The 22,978-nt window shown below is 49.2% G+C and overlaps 1 protein-coding gene across 11 annotated transcripts in view; it reads left to right on the plus strand.

Moving 5' to 3' along the window:
* LOC140599790 (adenylate cyclase type 1-like) overlaps nt 1-22,978 on the plus strand; it is a 271,616-nt gene that overhangs the window by 169,307 nt on the left and 79,331 nt on the right. The window contains exons 6-7 of one of the 11 annotated variants that reach the window (XM_072764988.1): nt 14,710-14,784; nt 15,014-16,971. The exons of 9 other annotated variants lie outside the window; for them this stretch is intronic. In XM_072764988.1, coding sequence (XP_072621089.1) covers nt 14,710-14,774 — 65 coding nt within the window. In that variant the 3' untranslated portion in view covers nt 14,775-14,784; nt 15,014-16,971. Of the gene's footprint in view, nt 1-14,709; nt 14,785-15,013; nt 16,972-22,978 lie in introns of those variants that run through there. One more of the 11 variants, XM_072764989.1, reaches the window with a different exon arrangement.

A 22,978-nucleotide genomic window follows, 5' to 3' on the forward strand; every position in this document is an offset into this window, starting at 1 on the left:
GTTGGTCGAAACAGGCTTTCATTTTTATTTATTTATTTTTGTTGAAACCGGCTTTTAATGGGCTGCACTCTCTGGCTAGGTTATGCACCGCAGGCAAGGCAGAGAGCAAGGGGTGGGTGTGTCGTGCCCAAGCCAACTGCAGTGGGGTCTCTAAAGAGTTTTCTGTGGGAAGATGGGGGCAGGGCGGCATTCCAATTAGGGCAAGGGTTACAGGTCTCGGTGTGCTAAGTTAGGGTTGGGCAGCAAGGTGGCCTTATTGGGCCTGGGGGTCGGCCGTTTTGAGGTCCCCAGTCTCGCTGGCCCAACATTCATATCTTTTTGTTATGTTATAATGGGGCGACGATTCAGATCCGGCTGCTACCTGCTGATTTTGGGGCGTCATGGTGCCTGTCGGAGGTGGGCAGGCCAGCGTAGGGATATAAAACAAGTTAGTTGATTGATAACTGAGATATTTCGTGGATTCCTTCCTTGATGATTCAGAGAAAGCAAGGGGCCACCATTAATAGTATGCCAAGGATCAGGAGTGGGCTTAGAGAGAGGAGGAGCCATGTGGTTAGTGGGGTCTGCCACCATTGGGGTATAGTTGGGCCGACAGGGTGATACTGTGTTTGGAGAGACTCCCGACCTTTGGCGAGGATGTGGAGATTGGTTTCCACTCCACCTGTTTCGTTGATGTAGTAGTAGCGATCTTCATTGAGACACGTACAAGTTCCTCCTTTCTCGGCCGTGAGGAGGTCCAAGAGACATCGGTTCTGTAGAGCTACCTGGGCCACCGGGTTTATTTGGCGTTGTCGGGAAACAAAAGACTCTGCCGAAGCTTCGATAGCCATCTGAGGCCTCTCGGATAGGTCCCTGGAGGAATCTGCAGACTGGAATAAGGGCCCCGAGGCCAGTGGCCACCAGGGTTGAGGCCAGGGAGACCCCGACAACCAGTGGGAGAAAGATCACTCGTTTCTGCTTTTCCGGGGTGAGGGGGGGCTGGTGAGGAGGGCTACTTCTGCCTGACTATAGATGGTTAATCGCGGAACTTGGGAGACAGGCAGACAGGAGGGAGGCAGAGGTATTGAGAGATTTAGATAGGGAGCCCTGGCACCAAAAGAATCGGCCAATAGCACCATGATGAGAGGTGACTTTTGACCGGGTGACGTTGCACAGGGATGAGTTAGGGGCGGAATAACAGAAGGGGAATTGATGGTTGAGAGGGTCAATAAATAGGGCAACATTAGTGAGAGAGGGATGAGGCAGGCGCTGGAGGTGTGGGTGCGGGGCTGGTGCAGCTGAATGCACTTGGGGAGGGGAATAGGCCACAAGGGGAGTTTTGCCTAAAGCGGCACAGATAAAACGGTGGGACAGATTGCCCATGCAGGAAAGGCTGGCGAGGGAAGTGCCTTGTTGGATAAGTTTTATCCAGGAGAAGGGGCCCTGGTCCTGAGTTGGGTAGGCCTGTAGGTGGGTGCTCCTGGAGTACGGGTGACTGAATCCACATGGGCCCGCAGGAGGGCTCTTAGACGAGTTAGGGAAGGTAGGTAAGTAAGATAGGAGAGGAGGAGGTGATGTTGGAAGATTTTAAGGGAGCAGGAAGGGCCCTGTCGGGGCCTTTGAGAAGCTCAAAGGGACTAGGCCCGACGGCCCTCTAGGGGTGGCTCTGAGCCTTCTTAAAGCCAGCGGGAGGAGGGTCGGCCAGGACAGGTGGGGATTCAAGAGTAAGTTTGGTGAGATGTTCCTTGAGAAGGCCGTTAGCCCACCCTAGGTTACCCGAAGACTGGGGGTGATATGGGATATGGAGTTTCCAGGTAATATTTAGGCTCTCGGAGTCATGCCCGGAGATGCTGGAGATGAAAGCCGGGCCGTTGTCAGATTGTAGGATCTCCAGGAGGCTGAATCTCGGAATGATGTGTTCGGTGAGTATGGTGGCCGCCACATCCGCCATCTCCCGAGCTGTAGGGAAAGCCTCTGCCCACCCTGTAAAGGCGTCCACTGAGGTTAATAGGTAGCGAAAGGATTTATTGTGCGGCATGTGGGAAAAGTCAAGCTGCCAGTCCTTGCCAGGTTGGTAGCCGTGGAGCTGGTGATTGGGTCTTGGCCTGTGAATTCCCCCTTGAGCATTTACAGTGGAGCAGGTTTTGCAAGACTAATGCACCTCTCTAATTACCTTTGGGAGATGTGGGTAGTAGAAAAGGGGTCCTGGGAACTGGTGTAAGGCCTTGGGACCAATGTGTAGGGATTGACGCATGACTGAAATGATCATAGGAGCTAAATGGTTTGAAAGAGCGAGTTTCTTCTGAATGAAGATCCAGTCTTTTTCCCCGGCTATTCTTCCCATCTCTTTTAGTGTGTGAGTTTCCTCATCTGTGTAAGTGGGGGGAATGTGGTGTGTTGAGGAAGAGGAGGGGAGCTGGTGAGGAGCCTAAGGCAGTGGCTTGGGCAGTTGAGTCGGCTTTGTTGTTGGCCCTTGGAGTCCTTGGAGGATTGGTGTCCATGACAGTGGACAATGGCTACTTCAGTGGGAAGGCTGAGGGCCCCTAGTAGTTTTGAAATGAGGGGCCCATAGATTATGGGGCTTCCCTTGGTTGTAAGAAGCCTTTGCTCTTGCCATAGGACAGAATGTGTATGTGTGCTGAGGGAGGGATATTTGGAGTCCGTGTCTATGGTAGCTCGTTGCCCTTTGTACAGGCGAGGATCCCTGGTGAGAGCTCTAAGTTCTGCCTTCCGAGAGCTTGTCCCGAGGAGGAGGGAACTGCCTCTAGGATGGCGTCTAGGGTAACGACGGCCTATGCTGCGTGTCTCTGGCCACAAAGAGTATTTGGTCAGGGTTAGGGAAGGGCTGATTGGAAAGTCCTGGATGTGGAGGAGTCAGCTCTTCCAGGAGTTGAGAGCAGGGATGGGAGGGTTCCGGGTTAGCAGAGGGGGTAGGTAGGAGGGTAGCAGGACTTAGCCGAGGAGAAGCTGATAGATAGATGTCAGGATTTTCGAGGAAGAGGAGCTGGGCAGGAAGGGATTCTAAGGAAGGAGCGTGAGGCGGAGAACCCATCCAGGCTGCAAGAGAGGAGGGGGGCAGTCCGTGGAATAGAGGAGGTGCCATCAGTTCCCATCACCGCTACTGGAGAGGGGAAGCTGGCCCCCGAGTAGGAAGGCACAACGGAGTCGGTCGCCCCCGTGTCCAACAGGAAAGAGATGGGCTTCCCCGCTCCCTGGAGCAGGACCCTGGGCTTGGCCTGGGTTAGGGGGTGTCCGAGTCTGGGCCCTGTCAGTCATCGTCCAATCCGAGTCGTTGAAAGGCTGGACTTCCCGGCTCAGGGTTTCCTCTGTGTGGAGGCGCCGAGGATCCCCCGAGACCCGGGCAGGCGGATTTCCAGTGGCCCATCGTTCGACATTGAGGGCATTGCCGCGTTGGCTCCTTGGGATTGGGACATTGACGGGCCCATTGTCCCTCGGTGCTGCATCTGAAGCAAGCCCCAGGTGGGGTTCGGTTGGTTCCTGCATTCTGCGGGCTCGTGGAGCCCGCCAGCCTGGGTCTGGAGTTGGACCTTCTACTGGAGCCTGGCCTGCCTCTTAAGTTCAGCCACTTCCTCTCTGGTGTTAAGGACTTTAAATGCCATTTTCCCCAGTTCGGGCATGGGAGTTAGAGGACCCTTCTCGGTCTTTAGTTTTCTTCGGATATCGGAGGAGGACTGATAACCACTGCAGTGGTAATCCATTTTAGCGCATCTGTAAGGACCAGTGGGGGGGGGATCAGGGTGAGACTCTGGAACAGTCTCCGTGGGAAAAACATGACTCATGATGCTGGGAGTGGCATGCACACGGAGATTTTCTTACCCTTTAAGTTTCGTGGCAGAAGTCTCTCTTTTTATTCGAGTCTGATTCATAAAACACAACCCACTACGTAAATTTCTCATGAGAAACTTTCCATGAAATGGTATAAGGAAAGAGGTCTTCCAGGTGTTTCTCCCGCAACTTCTGAAGTTCTGCGTTTTCAAGCGTGACCTTTGGTGGTTGATTTTTCTTCTGTTTTCCTTATGAGGAGAACATTTTTAAAGCAGACTGCGTGATTCAGAGCTGTTTTATGAAAGTTCCTTAAGATCGACAAAATGAAAAGAAGGAGACCATTTCCTGTAGCTTCACTCTGAGGGACACAACCCTCCTGTCTCTGGCTTGTGACGCTTCCAAGGTGCACTCCTGCAAGGATGGGAGCTTGCTGTCTTCTCGCTGGTCTGTGGTGGGATTAGGGATGACCCCCGTGTGAATCTGACAGCGGGAAAGCTCTCCTAAGCCCTGGTTTTAATCTGGTTCTGAGTTCACCTGTGGAGTTGTGCCGACACGCAGGTTTCGTTCTCAGCTTTGTTCTAGGGGTTCACTAGCTCATGACAGAGTTCAGGAACTGGGTGAGTAGTAGTAAGGAAGCCGTCTCTGTTGGAAGAAAAGCGTCTTTATGATCTCCTATCTATGGGCTCATTTTCTAATTTACGAAGCACCGTCAGGGAGTCCTGTGGGCTCTCAACCTTCAATCCGTTTTCACGTAAGAAGGACTTTTGCTCTGAACTCCCAGAAGAATGACAAGACGTTTGGAATTTCTGTTTAGATTTCCATAGTGTTGCTGCTTTCAGAGCAATTTTTAGTCCTTTCCTTGGCCTAATGGTTTTCTATTTTTTCTTACATATGCAAATGAATTAAAATATAGGAATGCAGTTGACATCCAATCATAATGCTCATTTGTTAGTTAAAGGCTAATTCAGGCTATAACACTCGATCCCAAGGAATTTAGCTGTGGTTTTATGAGTTTTCCCATATGATTGCCCACAAATTTATGTGTTGATTAAAATTTTAACTGGTTTAAACTGTTCAAACAAATTTCTTAGCAATTAAACCTCCAGCAAAATTGTAATTCATTTTAAATTTATCACAGAGGTTTGATGCTCGTTCCGAGCAAAACAACGGGACATAAGGGTGACATACGGAAATTCGGTATTTTGCGTGAACTGTTCCCGATAGGACAAAAACATTCCCAGCACTGGGCACAGCAAAGCCTTCCACTAATGTGAATTAATTTTGTAGCAAAGGATCACTTGGGAGGATTCCTGCTTTTGAGTTTTGTCCAGGTTTCATTCTTTGAAGCACCCTTTCCATAAATTTGTGTTTTATTCCTAATTTGTCATACTTCACCTTTTGATATTTAAACAACTCACATGCAGCTAACTGAAGTCGCAGTGGTATTCGCTTCTATATCAGGTTATCACCTGCTATATTGAGAATTGCAAAGCCAGAGCACATTACAAAGAGTCAGTTGGACTTTGATACCCAAAATTGCATTTACGAGGTTCACACTCCTTTGTATTTCACCAGATAGAGACAGCAACAGTGTTCTCATGTAATGTGTGCTTCAGCCTCTGTGCCAGAGTTTATAGCGTCTGGATTTTAATATGTAGTGTTGATCTGTTAACCAAAGTTGTTTTGTTTTGTTTCGTTTGGTTTGGTTTGGTTTTGTCCACAGAGGCATGGACACCTGCTTCTGGTGAGTCTTTATGCTAAATATACATACTCAGTTTGTCGCTATGTATGTATGTATGTCACTTTGAGGTTCTCTCTCGCCAGTGTTACCATTCTTGACAAAAAAAAAAAAAAAAAAAAGTCTTTGTGTTTGATGTCCTTTCTGGTTTGTTAGCCAGGGTCTACCAAAACCATTACTTTTTGATGACACTTCAGTTTTGGCCCAGAATGTCACAGTCTGTATTGAATGCCTCATTTCATCGATCCCTCGTGGCTTTTAATTAAGTTTAGCAGCATTTGAAGATTTTCTTTCACTAAGGGGATTCGGAGGAATCAGAGTCTTTCTCTACATTTTTTAGGTCATTCCATAAAAATATTCCTGTGACGTAACCTGAACTCAAAACGCATTTCGTCAAAAGGGAGAATTAATCCGGTTTGATGAGCAAGTTCCGAATTCGATATGCTTTGTTTGATACTTGGTCCCGATGCTACGCGTCCCGTCTTTCTGTTGTAGTTTTGTGTTCCCGTGCTAATTTTGCATACGTCCTTGCTCAGGAGTCTGGGGATTAGACTGCATTCTATCCCTGTTATATGTCAGCTGGTATTTTCATTATTTTCATCTTGCTTGCTTTCAGATTTTCCCCTCCTTCCCCAAGTTTTCCAATTGTTGAGGCCTTTTATCTTTTTTTCTTGCCTGCTTTCTGGGAGTTTTGTTTAAGGGAAATGAACCTCTTGCTTCTTACAATTTATGTTTTCCTAGCCATCTTATGGCCTTCCTCATTATTTAATTTTCTTAGGAAGATGAGCAGTTAAAAAAAAAACAAGATGAATATATGTTTTTGTTACTGTGATAGGGAAAAATCTTTATCATTTCTTGTCGAAAGCATTCTTCCACCCCAAGCATTTTACACACTAAAATGAATCTGTTGCCTATACGGAATGGAAGCCTAGCATAGCAGTAAATGTTTCCCTCAGAAATACAGTTTTTTACTGATTGTTAGCCATTTTGATTTCATTTATTAATGACTTTGTCACTGATCAGAAAACCTTGAGGTAGTATTTCTGTTTACTACTTTGGGAAAAAAATAATTAGGATCATTATTTGTAACTCCAACATAGCTTGTTAATTTTCAAGTTCATCGTACCAGAATATGCGCATGCGTGTGTGTTTGCAATCGTATTGATGTTTCAGAGTGTCTTCCTAAAAATTTACAATGTCTATAGATAGCTATTTCAACATTTTGTGAGGTCTTACTTTTCTTTGTTCTTTTATTACAATAACAGCCAGTAAATAGCCCATACTTTTGGTTGTGTCCTATAAGAATTTCTGCTTGGAATACTTGGAAAGAATAATGCTAGTGTTCTACGAATTTTGTCTTAATCATCAATTATCAACTATTTTTTAAACGATTTTTATCTTGAGTATGATAAATATCATGTAGTCAAAGACTGTTTAGTTTAAACATATAATATTCTTCGGTCGATAGTTTATGAGATTCATTTCATAGAACTGTCTTTATGTTTCCTTTTTGTGCTCAGTGTCCTTTTGTAGAAATCCAGATTGACTACTTTACACTGTGCATATATTTAGAGCATCACAAATGTGGGCCATGAAAAGGATAATTTCATGGTATCGGTGAAACTCTGGATAGAATTTTCTGTCCTATCATCTGTCAGAGCTTTAATGTGTTAACTTTACATTTCCTAAGTGTACTCAGTTATATCCTGAACTGGAAAGGTCGTTGAATATAAGACACCCATAAGTCCATACCTATCGAAACTGTAATTAAGATGCACTTTGCCATTTTGACCAAAATGTCATAACAGCAGAGGCACGCCTAAGTCTCTTAGTGGGTTAGTGCTTGACGTCATTGAGAGCAGTATAGTCGAAAGTAACCCACTACTGGTCCCTGAGCCTCACATGAAAACACATTCTGTACCAGAGGGTGGAGTACCTTTCACTTCTTCTCGACACCTCTTTAATTTTTTTTTAGATTTTTATTTATTTATTCATAGAGACACACACACACACACACAGAGAGAGAGGGGGGCAGAGACACAGGCAGAGGGAGAAGCAGGCTCCATGCAGAGAGCCCGACCTGGGACTCGATCCAGGGTCTCCAGGATCGCGCCCTGGGCTGCTGGCAGCGCTAAACCACTGTGCCACCGGGGCTGCCCTCGATACCTCTTAATATGGTGCTACTCACCGCAGAAATGACAGAATGAGCATGGGACTACTCTGTAGGCACAGTGAACATTTCCGAAAGTCTTCAAAGTGCACAGTCCCTTCAGGGTAGTAGACTAGCTGTGTTGTGTTACCTTGGGACTGTATGTGTCAGTCGGCGGTAAATGAGACTGAGATCATGCGGTTTTCATCAATATTAATACTTATCAATCAGTAATTTCAGAAAGCAGTGGGTACTGTGGAGGAATGATGTTGGGTGACAGGCAAGGAAGTGATGAAGGGTAGGGGGGAGTCATGACAGAGGTTAGCGGTTGCAGATAGATCTTTTGCAGAAGGCAGCCCCTGAGCGTTTTGTAAAGACTTTTTTTGAGATAGTCATGGACTCCCATGCAGTTATAAGAAATGACACAAAATATTACTATGCAGAGTACCGTAATACACACATAACTAAACTAAACGTCTAAGCATTCTTTCTGAGGCATTTAGAGTCGAATCTTGAATGGTGACAGGGATTATGTCAAAGAGCATTCCAGGTGGAGGGAATAGAGAGGTGCCGATTCTGAAGTGGGAAGACATTGGGGCGTTGGCTTCACTGAGCAGGGCCACTGTGGCTGTGACCCTTGCATGAGGGAACGAGGGCTTTATGAAAGGTTGAGCAGCCAAGCCACTGTGTCTTGCAGGGTCGTGACGGTGGTGGTGTGAGTCTTGTGTTCTTTGTGCAAGCAATCACACTGGTTGTGCTTCAGCCAGTGCTCAAGATCTCCCTCCATAATTTGTCAAAACTGTCACTCCCTCCCCATTTTTAAATTGGACCTCAAACATTTTCATCTCAAGTACCAATAGTACAGGATGGGGTTTCTAGTGAATGGGAACAGTTGACCTTGTAAAAGTATGTTATATCTCACTATTGAATATGTATCCAATAGAACGTTACTACCATGATAATTTGATGCTCACTATTATCCCTTTGAACTTTACCTGAGCTCTCCGTTTTCACTGTCAGAATAATTATGTTTGCTTTTCTTCTTGAACTCCTGTCTCTTTCATTTCCTCCATAGATTTTATTTTATGGCTTTTATAATGGGAAGATGTTTCAATAAGTATCCTGTCATTTTCCTGTGTGTATGTGTGTACATGTACAGACCCGTAGCCAGACGGGAGACCACCCAGCCGGGACAGCCCTGCCAGGCTGCTGTGCCTGCCGGCCTGGCGGGGTGAGACTCACCACGTACCCCCCCAGCTTGGGCTCCAGTATCCGTGGGCCTGGTCCCCTCAGGGCTATTGGAACACATAAGGCTGTACCCAGGTCCGGGCTCAGCGGCACAGGGCAGGCCAGGGCAGCTGTCGGGCTGCACGCAAGCTGACCTCTGGAGGCCAGCCAGCCCTCAAGAATCACATCCAGGAAAGGAACTCGGGGTGGAGGAAGGGGAGGTAGGCTGGGTTGGGGGTGACGGGCACTGATGGGGGCACTTGATGGGGTGAGCACTGGGTGTTTTTCCATATGTTGGCAAATTGAACACCAATAAAAAGTCAATTTACAAAGGAAAAAAAAAGGAACTGACACGTTTCCTAACTGATGGGAATGCTAAATCCCAGTTAGATATTAGCAAAAATTCAAGATATAACATTTTTCCCATCGATGTTCCAAAAAAAAAAAAAAAAAGAATCACACCCAGGGAGAGCCCCTGGTGCTTGAGCAGACGGCTGAGCGGAGAGCAGAGCCTGAAATGACGGTGTAAACCCCCCCACTCACCGAGGCTGGGACAGGTGCCAGCGGGAGGCCCACGGGAGCACCAGCCTGCCTGTGAGGCAGACCCGGGTGGCTGTGGGTCTGTCCTCAGGTGGGCAGTCCTGGGCACACTCCTCTCCACACCGCAACTGCCGCCTCCCATACACTCCTTTCTATGTAGAACATGGAGACTGTTCTCCCTCCCACACGTTTTGGGGCAAACTGTTGAAAGATGGGGCCTCTCCTCCCTGGCAGATAATCTCTGGTCGTGGGCACTTGTGCGCTAATGTCACCAGGCATCCTGCATTCACTCGAGAAGCGTCGCCAGAGCCTGCCCACAAGCTAGGTCCCCGGTACTGGGGTGCAGCCGAAGGCTGTGCCCGGGGGGGTGCAGGCAGATGGGTGAGCCCAGCACTGCAGGGCAAGACTCCCTCCACCGGGTGCCGGAGGGGTGGGGTGTCCTCTGGCTGAAGCTTCGGGATCCTGTGCTCAGTTCAGCTTTTCAGAACCTGATGGAGACCTATGTCAGCTCTGCAACGACAATCCTTTTTTCTGAAAGCTCATCAGATTTCTGAAAACCACAGGTTAGAGCAGACACGGTTCATAAGACACTGAGGAATCCCCTACTTTGGCGTCTGCTTTGTCCATGAGCCAGGGACCTTGTGGCTGGAGTTCCGGAAATGCACACACGCAGAGGAGAGTCTCGGAACCAAGTGACACACATGGATGCCGACGTGCTTAAATACAGATTTATTGCAAACCAACACTGGAGAGGGGACTTCACGGGCGGGCACCCTGGTCTCTGCGGACCTCGGCTGACGGAGCTCAGTGGCCAATCTGAGGCGGCCGCGTCTGGAGAGAGAAAACACGCAGGCTGCACCGGCTCCAGGGCCCAGGCCGGCAGCAATGGGCAGAGGACACCCACGAGGACGGCCCGCCATCGGCCGCATGGCCCGGTGCCCCAGCCCGCCACTCTGACGCTGGTGAGCTGCTGCCACGGCAGGTGGGGTGGGCCAAAACGCAACACTGAAAACCACGTCAGATAGAGAAGACGACGAACCACGGAGTCCATGGCTCCCCAGTCTCCCGAGTAGATGGGGTATGGTGCACGTCCCACCTCGTCACACCAGGAGACCCCGACGAGACCATCGAGACCAGTTCTCACTCACGTGCGTGCCATGAGAGCCCTGGGACGTGGGACAGGTTGGCAAATCCTGGGGACCCTGAGGATGGGGTCTCAGCAGCTCCAGCAACAGGCTCCGTTCCATCTATGGGGGCAGAGCTCTGCGCCCCCTTGGCGACGCTCCTCTCAGCCATCTGGTGTCTGCACCTCCTTCGATGGCAGGAGAGCCATCCGATGCTTCCCAGGGGCTGCTTCGGACATACTCAGGCATCCCCACCCGTTTCTGGCCACCTCAAGCCACAAACCTGCCCCCACACAACTGACAAGTCAGCTCCCGCCTAATCAAGCCGTTTGAAGGGTGCCGTTTCTGGAGGAACCATCGCCTAGAAAGGAGTCCTCCTCCTCACCCCCAGGACAGCCCCCGAGGGAAGGTCCCAGGAAACCTGCCAGCTGACAGCCCCACAGAGCAGCGGGCATGCGGCCTGTGGGCCTGGGGTGGCTCAGGCCCCACGGGCAGAGCAGAGGCAGGAGGAAAGGCCGCGGCTGTGTCTCCCAAGGGGACCTGGTCAGCTCCCCGACAGGGACCAGGCCCCACAGAGGACGTGGGAGGACAGTTCCTGCTGCGTCTGTGGCCTACTCGGGAAGGTGTCCCCACATCCGGCAGCGCTGACCAAGAGCCCCAGTCTGGTCTCCCCGATGGGGCTGAGTAGCCGGCAGACGCACGCACACACACACCAAGCGAGAGCGCAAGCATGGGTGTGCAAGAGAGATGAAGGCGAGGGCCTCCTACACCCCCCTCGGCAGCAGCCGGCCCAGAACCCGCTCCCCGGGCCCAGCACGAGGAATGGAAGCAGAGCCCACGCGGCAGCAGCAGCAGGAGACTGGGAGGCCGGCGTCCCACTCACCCCACGCTGCTCCCCAAGTGTGGAGATGCAGGGCCGGACGCCGCGGGTTCACCGTTTTTTAAAAAGATATTTGTATTGGAGTTCAGTTTGCTGTCATGTAGCATAACACGCAGTGTTCATCCCACCAAGTGCCCCCCTCAGTTCCAATCATCCAGTCACCCCAACCCCCCACCCACTTCCCCTTCCACTACCCCTTGTTCATTTCCCACAGTTAGGTGTCTCTCATGCTTTGTCACCCTCACCGATATTTTCACTCATTTTCTCTCCTTTGCCGTTATTCCCTTTCACTAATTTTTATATTCCCCAAATGAATGAGACCATATAATGTTTGTCCTTCTCACATTGACTTATTTCACACAACGTAATACCCTCTAGGTCCCTCCACGTAGAAGCAGATGGTGTGTATTCGTCCTGTCGGATGGCTGAGGAATATTCCATTGTATACATAAACCACATCTTCTTTATCCATTCATCTGTCGGTGGGCACCGAGGCTCCTTCCACAGTGTGGCTATTGTGGACATTGCCGCTGTAATCATCGGGGTGCAGGTGTCCCGGCGTTTCACTGCGTCTGTATCTTTGGGGAAATCCCCAGCAGTGGGATTGCTGGGTCGCAGGGCAGCTCTATTTTTAACTCTGAGGAAGCTTCACCCAGTTTTCCAGAGTGGCTGCACCAGTTCACGTTCCCACCAACAGTGCAGGAGTGTCCCCCTTTCTACACATCCTCTCCAACATTTGTGGTTTCCTGTCTGGCTAATGTTCACCATTCTCACTGGTGTGAGGTGGTATCTCATTGTGCTTCTGAGTTGTGTTTCCCTGATGGCCAGTGATGCGGAGCATTGTCTCATGTGCTTGGTGGCCACGTCTATGTCTTCCTCTGTGACATTTCTGTTCATGTCTTTTGCCCATTTCATGATTGGATTGTTGGTTTCTTTGCTGTAGAGTTGAATGAGTTCTTTAGAGATCTTGGACACTGGCCCTTTTTCTGATGGGTTATTTAGAAATATCTTCTCCCATTCTGTGGGTTGTCTTTTAGTTTTGTTGAGCGTTTCTTTTGCTGTGCGGAAGCTCCTCATCTTGAAGTCCCAGTGATTCATTTTGGCTCTTGTTTCCCTGGCCTTCATGGATGTATCTTGCAAGAAGTTGCTCTGGCCAAGTTCCAGAAGGGTGTTGCCTGTGTTCTCCTCTCGGATTTTGATGGCTTCCTGTCTCACATTTAGATCTTTCATCCATTTTGAGTTTTTCTTTGTGTTCGGTGGTGTGAGAGAATGGTCCAGTTTCATTCATCTGCGTGTGGCTGTCCAATGTTCCCAGCAGCATTTATTGAAGAGGCTGTCTTTGTTCCAGTGGATGGTGTTTCTTGCTTTGTCGAATATTAGTTGACCATAGAGTTGAGGGTCCACTTCTGGATTCTCCGTTCTGTTCCATTGACCTATGTGTCTGTTTTTGTGCCAGGACCACACTGTCTTGATGAGCACAGCTTTGTAGTACAACTTGACATCCAGCATTGTGATGCCCCGGCTCTGGTTTTCTTTTTTCATATTCCCCTGGCTACTTGGGGTCTTTTCTGATTCCACACTAATCTTCAGATGATTTGTTCCAACTCTCTGAAGAAAGTCCATGGTATTTCGATAGGGATTGCGTTCCATGTGTAAATTGCCCTGGGTCACGTGGACATTTTCCCAATATATGAATTCTTCCAATCCAGGAGCATGGAATAGTTTTCCATCTCTCTGTGTCTTCCTCAGTTTCTTTCAGATGTGCTCTGTAGTTTTTCGGGTAGGGATCCTTTACCTCTCTGGTTAGGTGTGTTCCTAGGTATCTGATGCTTTTGGGTGCAATTGTCAATGGGACTGACTCCTTAATTTATTTTTCTTCAGTCTCATCGTTAGTGTCTACAAATGCCACTGATTTCTGGGCATTGATTTGGTATCCTGCCACAATGCCGAATTTCCTGTATGAGTTCTAGCAATCTTGGGGTGGAGTCTTGGGCTTTCTAGGTACAGTATCATGTCATCTGCGAAGAGGGAGAGTTTGACCTCTTCTTTGCCAATTTGAATGCCTTTTATTTCTTTTTGCTGCCTGATTGCTGAAGCTAGGACTTGTAGTAGTATGTTGAGTAGCCGTGGTGAGAGTGTACGTCCCTGTCGTGTTCCTGATCTTAGGGGAGAGGCTCCCAGTTTTTCCCCATCGGGAATAATATTTGCTATGGGCTTTCCTTAGATGGCTTTGAAGATGCTGAGGAATGTTCCGTCTATCACTACAGCGTCAAGAGTTTTGATCAGGAATGGATGCTGTATTTTGTCAAATGCTTTCTCTGCATGTATTGAGAGGATCATCTGGTTCTTGTTTTTTCTCTTGTTGATGTGACCCATCCCATTGACTGCTTTAAGAGTGTTGAACCAGCCTTGCATCCCGGGGATAAATCCCACTTGGTCATGGCGAGTAATCTTCTTTATGTACTGTTGGATCCTGTCGGCTCGTATCTTGTTGAGAATGTTTGCATCCGTTTTCATCGGGGATATTGGTCTATAATTCTCCTTTTTGTTGGGGTCTCTGTCTGGTTTTGGAATTAAGGTGATGCTAGCCTCATAGAAGGAGTATGAATGGACCTAAAGTACCACGATGTATAATTTAAAAGCATCAGAGTCAATTTTGTACAAAGTTAACTTATCCTTTTTAACAAATAAAATTCATGAAGCAATTATAGACGTTTATGAAAAACACAAAATACAGAAACAGCACAATGAAAGGGGAGGGGAAGGCTTCAGTTGTGCTGCAGCCATCACGAGCTGCTGCTCGGGGGCCGTGGCTGGTGGCTCCACTGAGGCAGGTGGCAGCTCCAGCCCTTCGATGAACTCGAGACCCAGCACCGGGACCTGCTCCTCCTTCTGGGGTGGCCAAGAAGCAGGTGGCTCCTCCAGGTCAGGACAGTGAATCAGAGGTATGACCACCAGGTACCTTGACCTCAGCAGCCGGCATCTCGGCCCAGGCCTAGCTCTCAGCACCAGCAGCTGGGACCAGCTTAATCACCTCAGGCCCAGGAACTTCAGCAGGCCCCATAGTCGGCCTCAGGCAGGCTCTTTCCGCAGTGGTTCAGGGTGTTGCTCGGGGTCCGAAGCCGGTTGCTCCCCTGAATGAGGCGGCTGCTCCGCCACATCGATGACCTCGATCGCTGGTGGTGGGGCCCGTTCGGCCTCCAGGCCTCCCAAGGGTGCAGGTGGCTCTTCCAGGTGGGACAGGGATTCAGAGGTCTGACCGCCACGTGTCTTGCCTTGTACACAGCAGCTGGCATCAGGGCTCGGGCCCAGCCCTCAGCTCCAGCAGCCGGGACCAGCTCCTTCGCCTGAGACCCTGCAGGTACAGCAGGCCCCAGAGTCGGGGCTCGGGTGGGCTCTTGCGGTGGTTCAGGGTATTGCTCGGGGTCCGAAGCCGGTTGCTCCCCTGAGTGACGTGGCTGCTCCAGCACATTGATTAGCCAGTTGTGGGGCGCGTTAGGCCTCCTGGGCTCCCAAGGGTGCAGGTGGCTCTTCCAGCTCAGGCCAGGAATTCAGAGGTCTGACCACCACGTGTCTTGCCTTGTACACAGCAGCTGGCATCAGGGCTTGGGCCAAGCACTCAGCTCCAGCAGCTGGGACCAGCTCCATCCACTGAGACCCTGAAGGTGCAGCAGGCCCCACTGTCAAAGCTCAGGCGCGCTCTTGGGGTGGTTCAGGGTGTTGCTCGGGGTCCGAAGACAGAGTATCATCTCCAAGAAGACAAAGTATCATCACCAGGATGGACTTTCCACGTCCCTCTCAAATCAAGGAAACTCTTACCACCGCTCAACGTGTGTGAGTGCAAGAGCCCTGGGAGGTCTCCCCAGACTGCAGCCCGTGGGGATGGGGTGTGAGCCTACCCAGTGCTCCTGGCCCAGCAGCATGGAGGCTTGTTCTGTGTGGCCCACCCTGTCCCCAACTCGGCCACCCCAGTCCTCCTCACCTCCACCCTCAAACTCCGCTTGATGCAGGTTTATGAAATGCCAAAGGTAACGCTCCACACGACAGTCGAGCACTGAGCCTGGCACTTACTGCCCTGTGAATTTCAGCAGCTTTGTCAGGGCAGGAAATTCTGGGGCATCGTGGAAGTCCTCATAGTAGTCCAGCCAGATGGTCAGGAAGGAGGACATGGCGCTGGGGATGGACAGGTGGGCAGAGGCGTCAGAAGACAGGGCTCCTCACACAGAGGTGTCCTGGGGAAGCCCTGCAGGAACCGGGGCCCTGGCCTCCCGTGCGGGGCTGTCGGAGGCCAGTGCTGCTCCTTGTCCACCTGCCACCTGGCGGTCTTACCTGCCACTGGCTTGCTCACTGAGGAGGGGCTGGCACGAAGCCTCTGTGCGTGGGAGCCCATGACCAGCGGTGTGACCATCACTGTCTTTCCCGGGGAACCTTCCCTCCTGTGGGTCTCCCCAGCCTCACTCATGAGGGGCCCCCAGGGGGTGTCCTTCCACTGACTCTAATCTTCCACGGGCGGGGGCCGTCTGGTCCCTGAGCCCTCACTGGCTCTCCTGAGCACCTGCTGTGCACCCGGGTCCAGGTGCCACCAGATTGGTGAGTGCGATGCTCCTCACAGCCTCTGCTCTGGGTCCCAGGTGTGGGGCAGACAGAGGGTTGGGGGAATGGGCATGGAGGAGGTCCCTTTGGCGTCCCAGTGCTCTCCCACAAAGCCCGCACCCCACCCACGGCTCTGCTTTGCTGTTTTCCACAACATTTAGAAATTCAAAAAGGGACATATTGTCCAAGCGCAGCAAGGCAGGCACCAGTTCTTCTACCTGCTGCTCCAGCAGCTCCCTCCGGCTGGGGGTGGTCGGGCAGATCCGATTCCTTCTCAGGGCTGAGGCCCTTTCAGCCTGAGGTGGGACAGAGGGGACGTGCAGCCTGCACTGTAGCCTCCAGACCACCTGGGAGTTGGACCGCAGACCAAAGCCCGAGCTCAGTGGCTGGGGGGGGCCAGGGGGGGCAGGAGTGCCCACAGCAGGAACTCGGGGCTTGACGCCTGCTGCTCAGTCACTTAGCATCTGACTCTGGGTTGTGGCTCAGGTCATGGTCTCAGCATCCTGAGATCCCGCCCCTGGCAGGCCCTGCGCTTGGGGCAGAGTGTGCTTGAGGAGCTTGTGTCTCCCTCTTCCGCCTCCTGCTTCTCTGCCTGTCTCTTAAACTATCCAACAAAGAAATAATCTTAGAGGATAGATTTTTTAAAAAATATGGATCAATACAAGGATCTCAAGTGGGAGGGGTCAGTATCCCAGGGCCCCTTGTCAGCTGTTTTGGCAGCACCTCCCTGCATTAACGGCTTCACCCCTTGAATTTGACCACATGTCCGTCTCTCGAGGTGCCCACACGGAGACCTTTCCTTGGGTAGGGGGGCCCAGGGCCTGAGGGCTGCAGAATGTTCAGCGCCGCCCTGTGATTTGGCAACAGAAGGGAATCACATTGAACTCCTGCATCAGTGAAGGGCTCAGTGGCTGTGGGAACCAACTGGCCTTCTGACATATTGTGCAGCACACGAGGCCCCTGTGCCTGACCCCGGGAGGGGGGGCAGGGATGCGCTCCTTCAAAACCTAACTGCAGAGCGATAGACATAGTACAGTGAACCCCGTGTCCCTTTGGGGAAAAGTCTCCCAACTCACCAGGACCATGCTCAAGCCTTGGAGAAAGAGGGGAAGGACGTCAGGCCAATGGGGCCTCCTAGGAGCACCAGTTAGGAGAAAGCATAGCACAGTGCAAACTACTGGAGACCACGTGCGATGAGACACGATGTGTCTCTTTTTCAAAAGTTTTTATGGGCAGCCCGGGTGGCTCAGTGGTTTAGCACTGCCTTCAGCCCAGGGCGTGATCCTGGGGACCCAGGATCCAGTCCCACATCAGGCTCCCTGCATGGAGCCTGCTTCTCCCTCTGCTTGTGTCTCTGCCTCTCTCTCTCTGTCTCTCGTGAATAAATAAAGTCTTTAAAAAGAAAGCATTATAAAAAAGTTATTATTTATTCTGGAGACACGGGGGTGCAGGAAGACCCACAGACAGAGGTAGAAGCAGTCCCCATGCAGAGAGCCCGAGGCGGGACTCGATCCCGGGTCTCCAGGATCAGGGCCTGGGCAGAAGGCAGGCGCTAAACCACTGGGCGACCAGGCATCCCCTGAAGGCTCTATTCTGATATTCCTACAAATCTGTGCACAGGGACTCTGCATCTGACCCAGGCAGGGGCAGGGCCATGGGGGCAAGTTTGGGGAGGAGGGGAATCCAGACCCCTGTAGCAGCAGAAGTCTAGCAGGGAGCCCAGGGAAGCAGCAGGCTGGCTTCTGGGACCCGGGGCCCTTCCTGCTGCATCGGGGCCCTGGGTGTCGGGTGGCCCCAGCCCCTTCACTCACCTTGAACCCTTGCAGGCCTCCGTTACCTGTGCTGGGCTCCTTCCTGATCACCACCGGGGTGTGGGGGATGTCCTCTTCCTCCCGCCTCCGCCGCCACCCATTGTCCCATGTGAAGCTCTGTAAAGTCAGTGCGGGGCTGCCAGGCAGGAGGCCTCAGCGCCCGGTGTGCCCGCCTCGGCCGGGCCGCACACCCTGCTGACTCCGTTGCAGACACACCAGAGCACAGCTGGCACACACCTCCCCCAAGGAGAGCAAAGGGGTGCTGCTGCAGGGCCTTGGGTTAACTCTGGGGCGGGTAAGAGGCGCCTCGGGAATCCTGTTTCCACCCTGCCCACCGTGACATCAGGGTGACCCTGAAGGGATCACCGGGGACCCTGCTGCCCTGCAAGGTCCTCCAGCCTGGATGCGACCAGCCCACACATCCCTGGTTCCCTGAAGAGGAGGGGATGGGGCTGCCCAGGATGGCTGGCACAGGTGGCCTGGCCTGGCCTGGCCTGCTCTGTATTACCCTCCAGCGCCTCCTGAAAAACTCCCTGAGGTGTTGGGTTTGACGGTGGCACCAACTTCTCCAGCATTCGTAGCAGACGCATCCCTGGGGTTCCTGGCGTTGCTCGAAACTGGGAAAGCCAGAAGGGAACATCTTTCAGTAGCCGAAGTCTCCTGAAAGTGAGCCTGAGGTGGGGCTGCACTAGACTGTGGGGGCCCGGGTGCAGGGGTTCCCAGTTCTGTTGGCCTCTGTTGTGAAAGAAGTGACCTCACTGCCTGGGATCCCCTCCCTGAGTCCACTCCTGGAGGAAGCTTCAGGAGCAGCGCTTGGGGCTGCCGACGGCTCCCCCTTCCCTGCAGGCACAAAGATACTTTTTATGTACAAAAACTTGTACATAGGTGATCTTGATCCACGGTATTCAAATGTTTATGATTTCGAATGATTTATATGGTCAAAATATAGGACCAAACCACATAAATGCTTGCACATAGAGGATATTCATTTACAATAACAGAAAACTGTAAATCATCCAAATGTCTATTAGCAAGCAAAGGGTTAAAAAGTTGTGTTATGTTTATACAATGGAATAATTCGCAGCGGTAAGCAGGAATGAACTGCTTATGCACTCAACCACACAAACGAACGTCAGAAATAGGAAAATAATGAAAAATGAAAAAAAGAAAGAATGGAAAATAAAAACCTGTTACAGAAGAGTAAATGCTCTAGAATTCCCATTTATATGAATCTCTAGAAAGATAAAGATTTAGTGACAGGAAACAGCAACGATTGCCTTCCCCTGGGGCTGAAGTGAGAAAATGATTTGGAAAAGACTGAGAAAACATGATAGGAATAATGTAAAGATCCTACATCTTTTTTTTTCCTTTTATTATTTTTTTATAAATTTATTTTTTATTGGTGTTCAATTTGTCAACATGTAGAATAACACCCAGTGCTCATCCCGTCAAGTGCTCACCTCAGTGCCCGTCACCCACTCACCCCCACCCCACCCCGCCCTCCTCCCCTTCCCTCACCCCTATTTCGTTTCCCAGAGTTAGGAGTCTCTCATATTCTGTCTCCCTTTCTGATATTTCCCACTCATTTTTTCTCCTTTCCCCTTTATTCCCTTTCACTATTTTTTATATTCCCCAAATGAAATAGACCATATAATGTTTGTCCTTCTCCGATTGACTTATTTCACTCAGCATCGTACCCTCTGGTTCGATCCACGTCGAAGCAAATGATGGGTATTTGTCGTTTCTTTGATCGTTGTACTGGTTCCCAGGTGTATAAATTTGTCAAAACTCACCAAAATTTACCCTAGGTGAAATTCAGTACATTTTATTGTTTGTAAATGACATCTCAGTAGAGTTGATTGAGAAACAATAGAATGCACAAAAATGTCAGTATTTAAGACTGATAAAATAGTAAATTGTCTTGAATGAAAATGAGACCCAGCGGCCCAGATTGATTGGTAGCAACGGAGAAAAAAAGGATTGTGATTTATTGAGTACCTACTAGGTATAAAGCAATCTGCTAAGCACTAGAATGTGCTATTTTATTTTATGTTTTTAAATTAACCCAGAGCGTAGTAGTATTAATCCACTTTACAGGTGAAGAAACTAATACTTAGGGAGTTTATGTTCCTAGATCACGTGCCTGTTCTCACACCCAGTTAAGTGGTCACGCCAGGCCCCAACTCCAGCTGCGTGGGACTCTAAACTACTCCTATTTTTCTGCCATCTTCGTTATATTTCCTAAAGAACAGGAATAGAAGTCAAGAAGAACAAAAAAAATCTTAGAAGGATATTATATTTAGAAATAACTGTACAATTGAGAAACTAAGATCACATTCCACATAGTTTTGGTATTGCTTAAGGATTGCTAAGAGTTTGGAATCCCTTGCTAATAAACATCTGCTCTCTGTCTCAGCTCACGCCAGCAGATGAGACATACACAGCACAAAGAAGTGTTGTAGTACAAACTCCAGACCTCAGAGTTCCAAAAGGAAAGTGATCTCCCTCAGAGCCCATTAAAACTGCCCTCACTTGAGCGGCATGCATGCAGCGGGGTGGTTTCCATGCCTCAGATGCTCCTCCGGCTTCAGAACCACAGGGAGCAGGAATTCAAGTTGGCCTTCTCCAGTAGCTCTACCCCCATTGATTCAGTGGTGGCTGCCTTGAGGTCCTGCCTCAGTTCCCTTTAACCCTGAACCCGCCCCAACTTCCTGAAATTCCTTTAGGTCAGTGAATTATCTAGAACCAGGATTGACCTTCAGAGTTGTTTGGAACACACCTGAATCTACAATTAAGCACAACCTTGCTATTTTTTCCTCTAGTTTCTAATAGAATATGGCTGCACAGTATTTTACTACTATTCAGAAGACTATAGATATAGATGTATCTATCTTGTTCTTCTCGTTCTATTACTCGACTCCAGATAATTTCAAAATTAATTACCTCGCTGATGAAATGACTTTAGAATTAGAATATTGTGTGTCATAACTGTAGGTATTGTTAATTTGGTTTTAACCAAAGAATTTTGACTTCTCTTACTGGACAATTACTTGTTTATTAACAATAGTAAAACATGAGGCCTTTATGGGATTTTTTTTTAAATTTCTATGAGGAAAAATCATTACCCCTTCAGAAAATTTCTGGTTAAGTTTCCAGTAAAAAATTTAAAAAAACACACCCATTTTAAAACAGATTCATTATATTCAGACCCATAATGGGCTATGAAGAAAATTCTTTTCTCAGATCTTTGAACACTGAAGTGCCCCAGGGCTCAGGCCCTGGTCCTTTCTGTTTACAGTCACCACTCCGGGGTCCGGGTCCGGAGTGGTATCATCTCCTGTCCTGCCGTTCAGTGCTGTTTATAGGTGGACACCTCCCACATTCATCATTCTCCCACTGAATTGTAATATCCAACTACTCATTTAACCTCTTCTCATTTCTGCAAATAAACATGATCTCACCCAACTCCACCCAAACAATATTCATCTGTAGTCTTCACCCCTATGACTTGATTGCAAGGCTGTCTTCCCAGTTACTCAGCCACCAGACCTCAGAGTTGTCTTTAATTCCTTGCTGTCTTTCAAACCCCCATCCAGTGCATCAGCAAAATACCTTTTATCTTGACCTTCAATATAGATCCAAAATCCAGCTGTTTTCTATTATCTCCACTGCTAGATCCTAATTCAAGTGACCATCTTCTCTTGCCTGAATTCTTCTGAAGTCTTTTGTGGGGTTTTCCTGCCTTTCCCCATGCCCCACTGTAAGATTCTACACAGAGCAGCCATTTCGATCCACTTAAAGCAAAAGTAAGATCCTATAACTCTTCTGAAACCATTTGAAGGCTCACCCAGTCCAGTCAGTATAAAAGCCAAAGTGAGGATGGTGGTCAAAAGGCCTATGTGATCTGTCTGCCCTTCCTTGTCTCTTTTATCACAACCTCTATGTCTGCCTTCCTGACTACTCTGTATCTTCCTTTACTGTTTCTCAGAAACCCATACAAGTGTCCACTCTTGGACTCATTCTAGCTCGTTCCCTCGCCTAGAAAATTCTTTGTCTAGAGTTTCTCTTAGAAAGCCTTCTCTTGCTTCAAGTCTGTTCCCAGAGGTAACCTGTTCATGAAGGCCTACACTGATCATTTATTCAAACAAATATTCAAAGTAAATCCCATCTCCGTGGCACTCCTCATTTCCGTTGTCCTGCTCCATTTTTTCGTTGCTACACGTCTCTTTCTAAAACGCAATATGATGCTTTGTGTTCTAATTACCGGCTTCCCACTCTAGGAGCTTCACCAGAGCAGGAACTTTTGTATCTTTCTGTCTCTGCTCTACCCAACGAGGTGAAGACAGTGCTTTACATAAGATAATAGCTTATTGAATAATTGAACAAAGTATGAGGTATGGGTGGTATGGCCATAGACTTTCAGAGTAAAAATCAAAGTCCAAAGGTTACAATCAGGGTCCTACATATTCTGGCCCCGGAATGCTCTCTAAACTGCACCTCAATGGAGTCCATTAAAGTCATGCTCCTCCTTCATGGGCCCTCTGAGACCCAGTTATCTCTGCTGCGGGACAGTTATCTCACTTTGTAACTCTATGTAATTCATTCATGTGATTTTTTTTTTCTTTCAAGATTTGATTTGAACTCAAGTTAATTACCAATTAGTGTAGTATTAGTTTCAGGGGTAGAATTTAGTGATTTTTCACTTGCATAGAACACCCAGAGTGTACATTACATGACGTGCCCTTCTTAATTTAATGCCCATCATTCATTTACCCCACCCCCCTCCGCACCTCCCCTGAGCAACTCTCAGTTTGTTCCCCAGAGATAAGAGTCTCTTGCGGTGTGCCTCCCTGTCTGATTTCTTGATCAATGTCTGTCTCTGCACTATAAGCTTCAGGAGACTGGGTTCTTTGTTTGGTTTTGTTAATCATTTTCCCTGTACCAACCATATTTCTGGCTCAATAAAAATGTGAATGAATCATGGATGGATGGATGGATGAATAAACAAAAGTAATGAGTAAGTTTTTTGTCCAGATTCAAAGAATAGTATTAAATCAAAGTATAGTTTGAGGAGGGTTACTGGGTCCAATTGAGGCCATTCAGACACGTGTCTTTGATGCTGTAACTTAAGGATAGATTTTTTTTCTTTTT

This window comes from Vulpes vulpes, chromosome 7 (assembly GCF_048418805.1).
Source record: "Vulpes vulpes isolate BD-2025 chromosome 7, VulVul3, whole genome shotgun sequence".
Classification (NCBI taxonomy): domain Eukaryota; kingdom Metazoa; phylum Chordata; class Mammalia; order Carnivora; family Canidae; genus Vulpes; species Vulpes vulpes.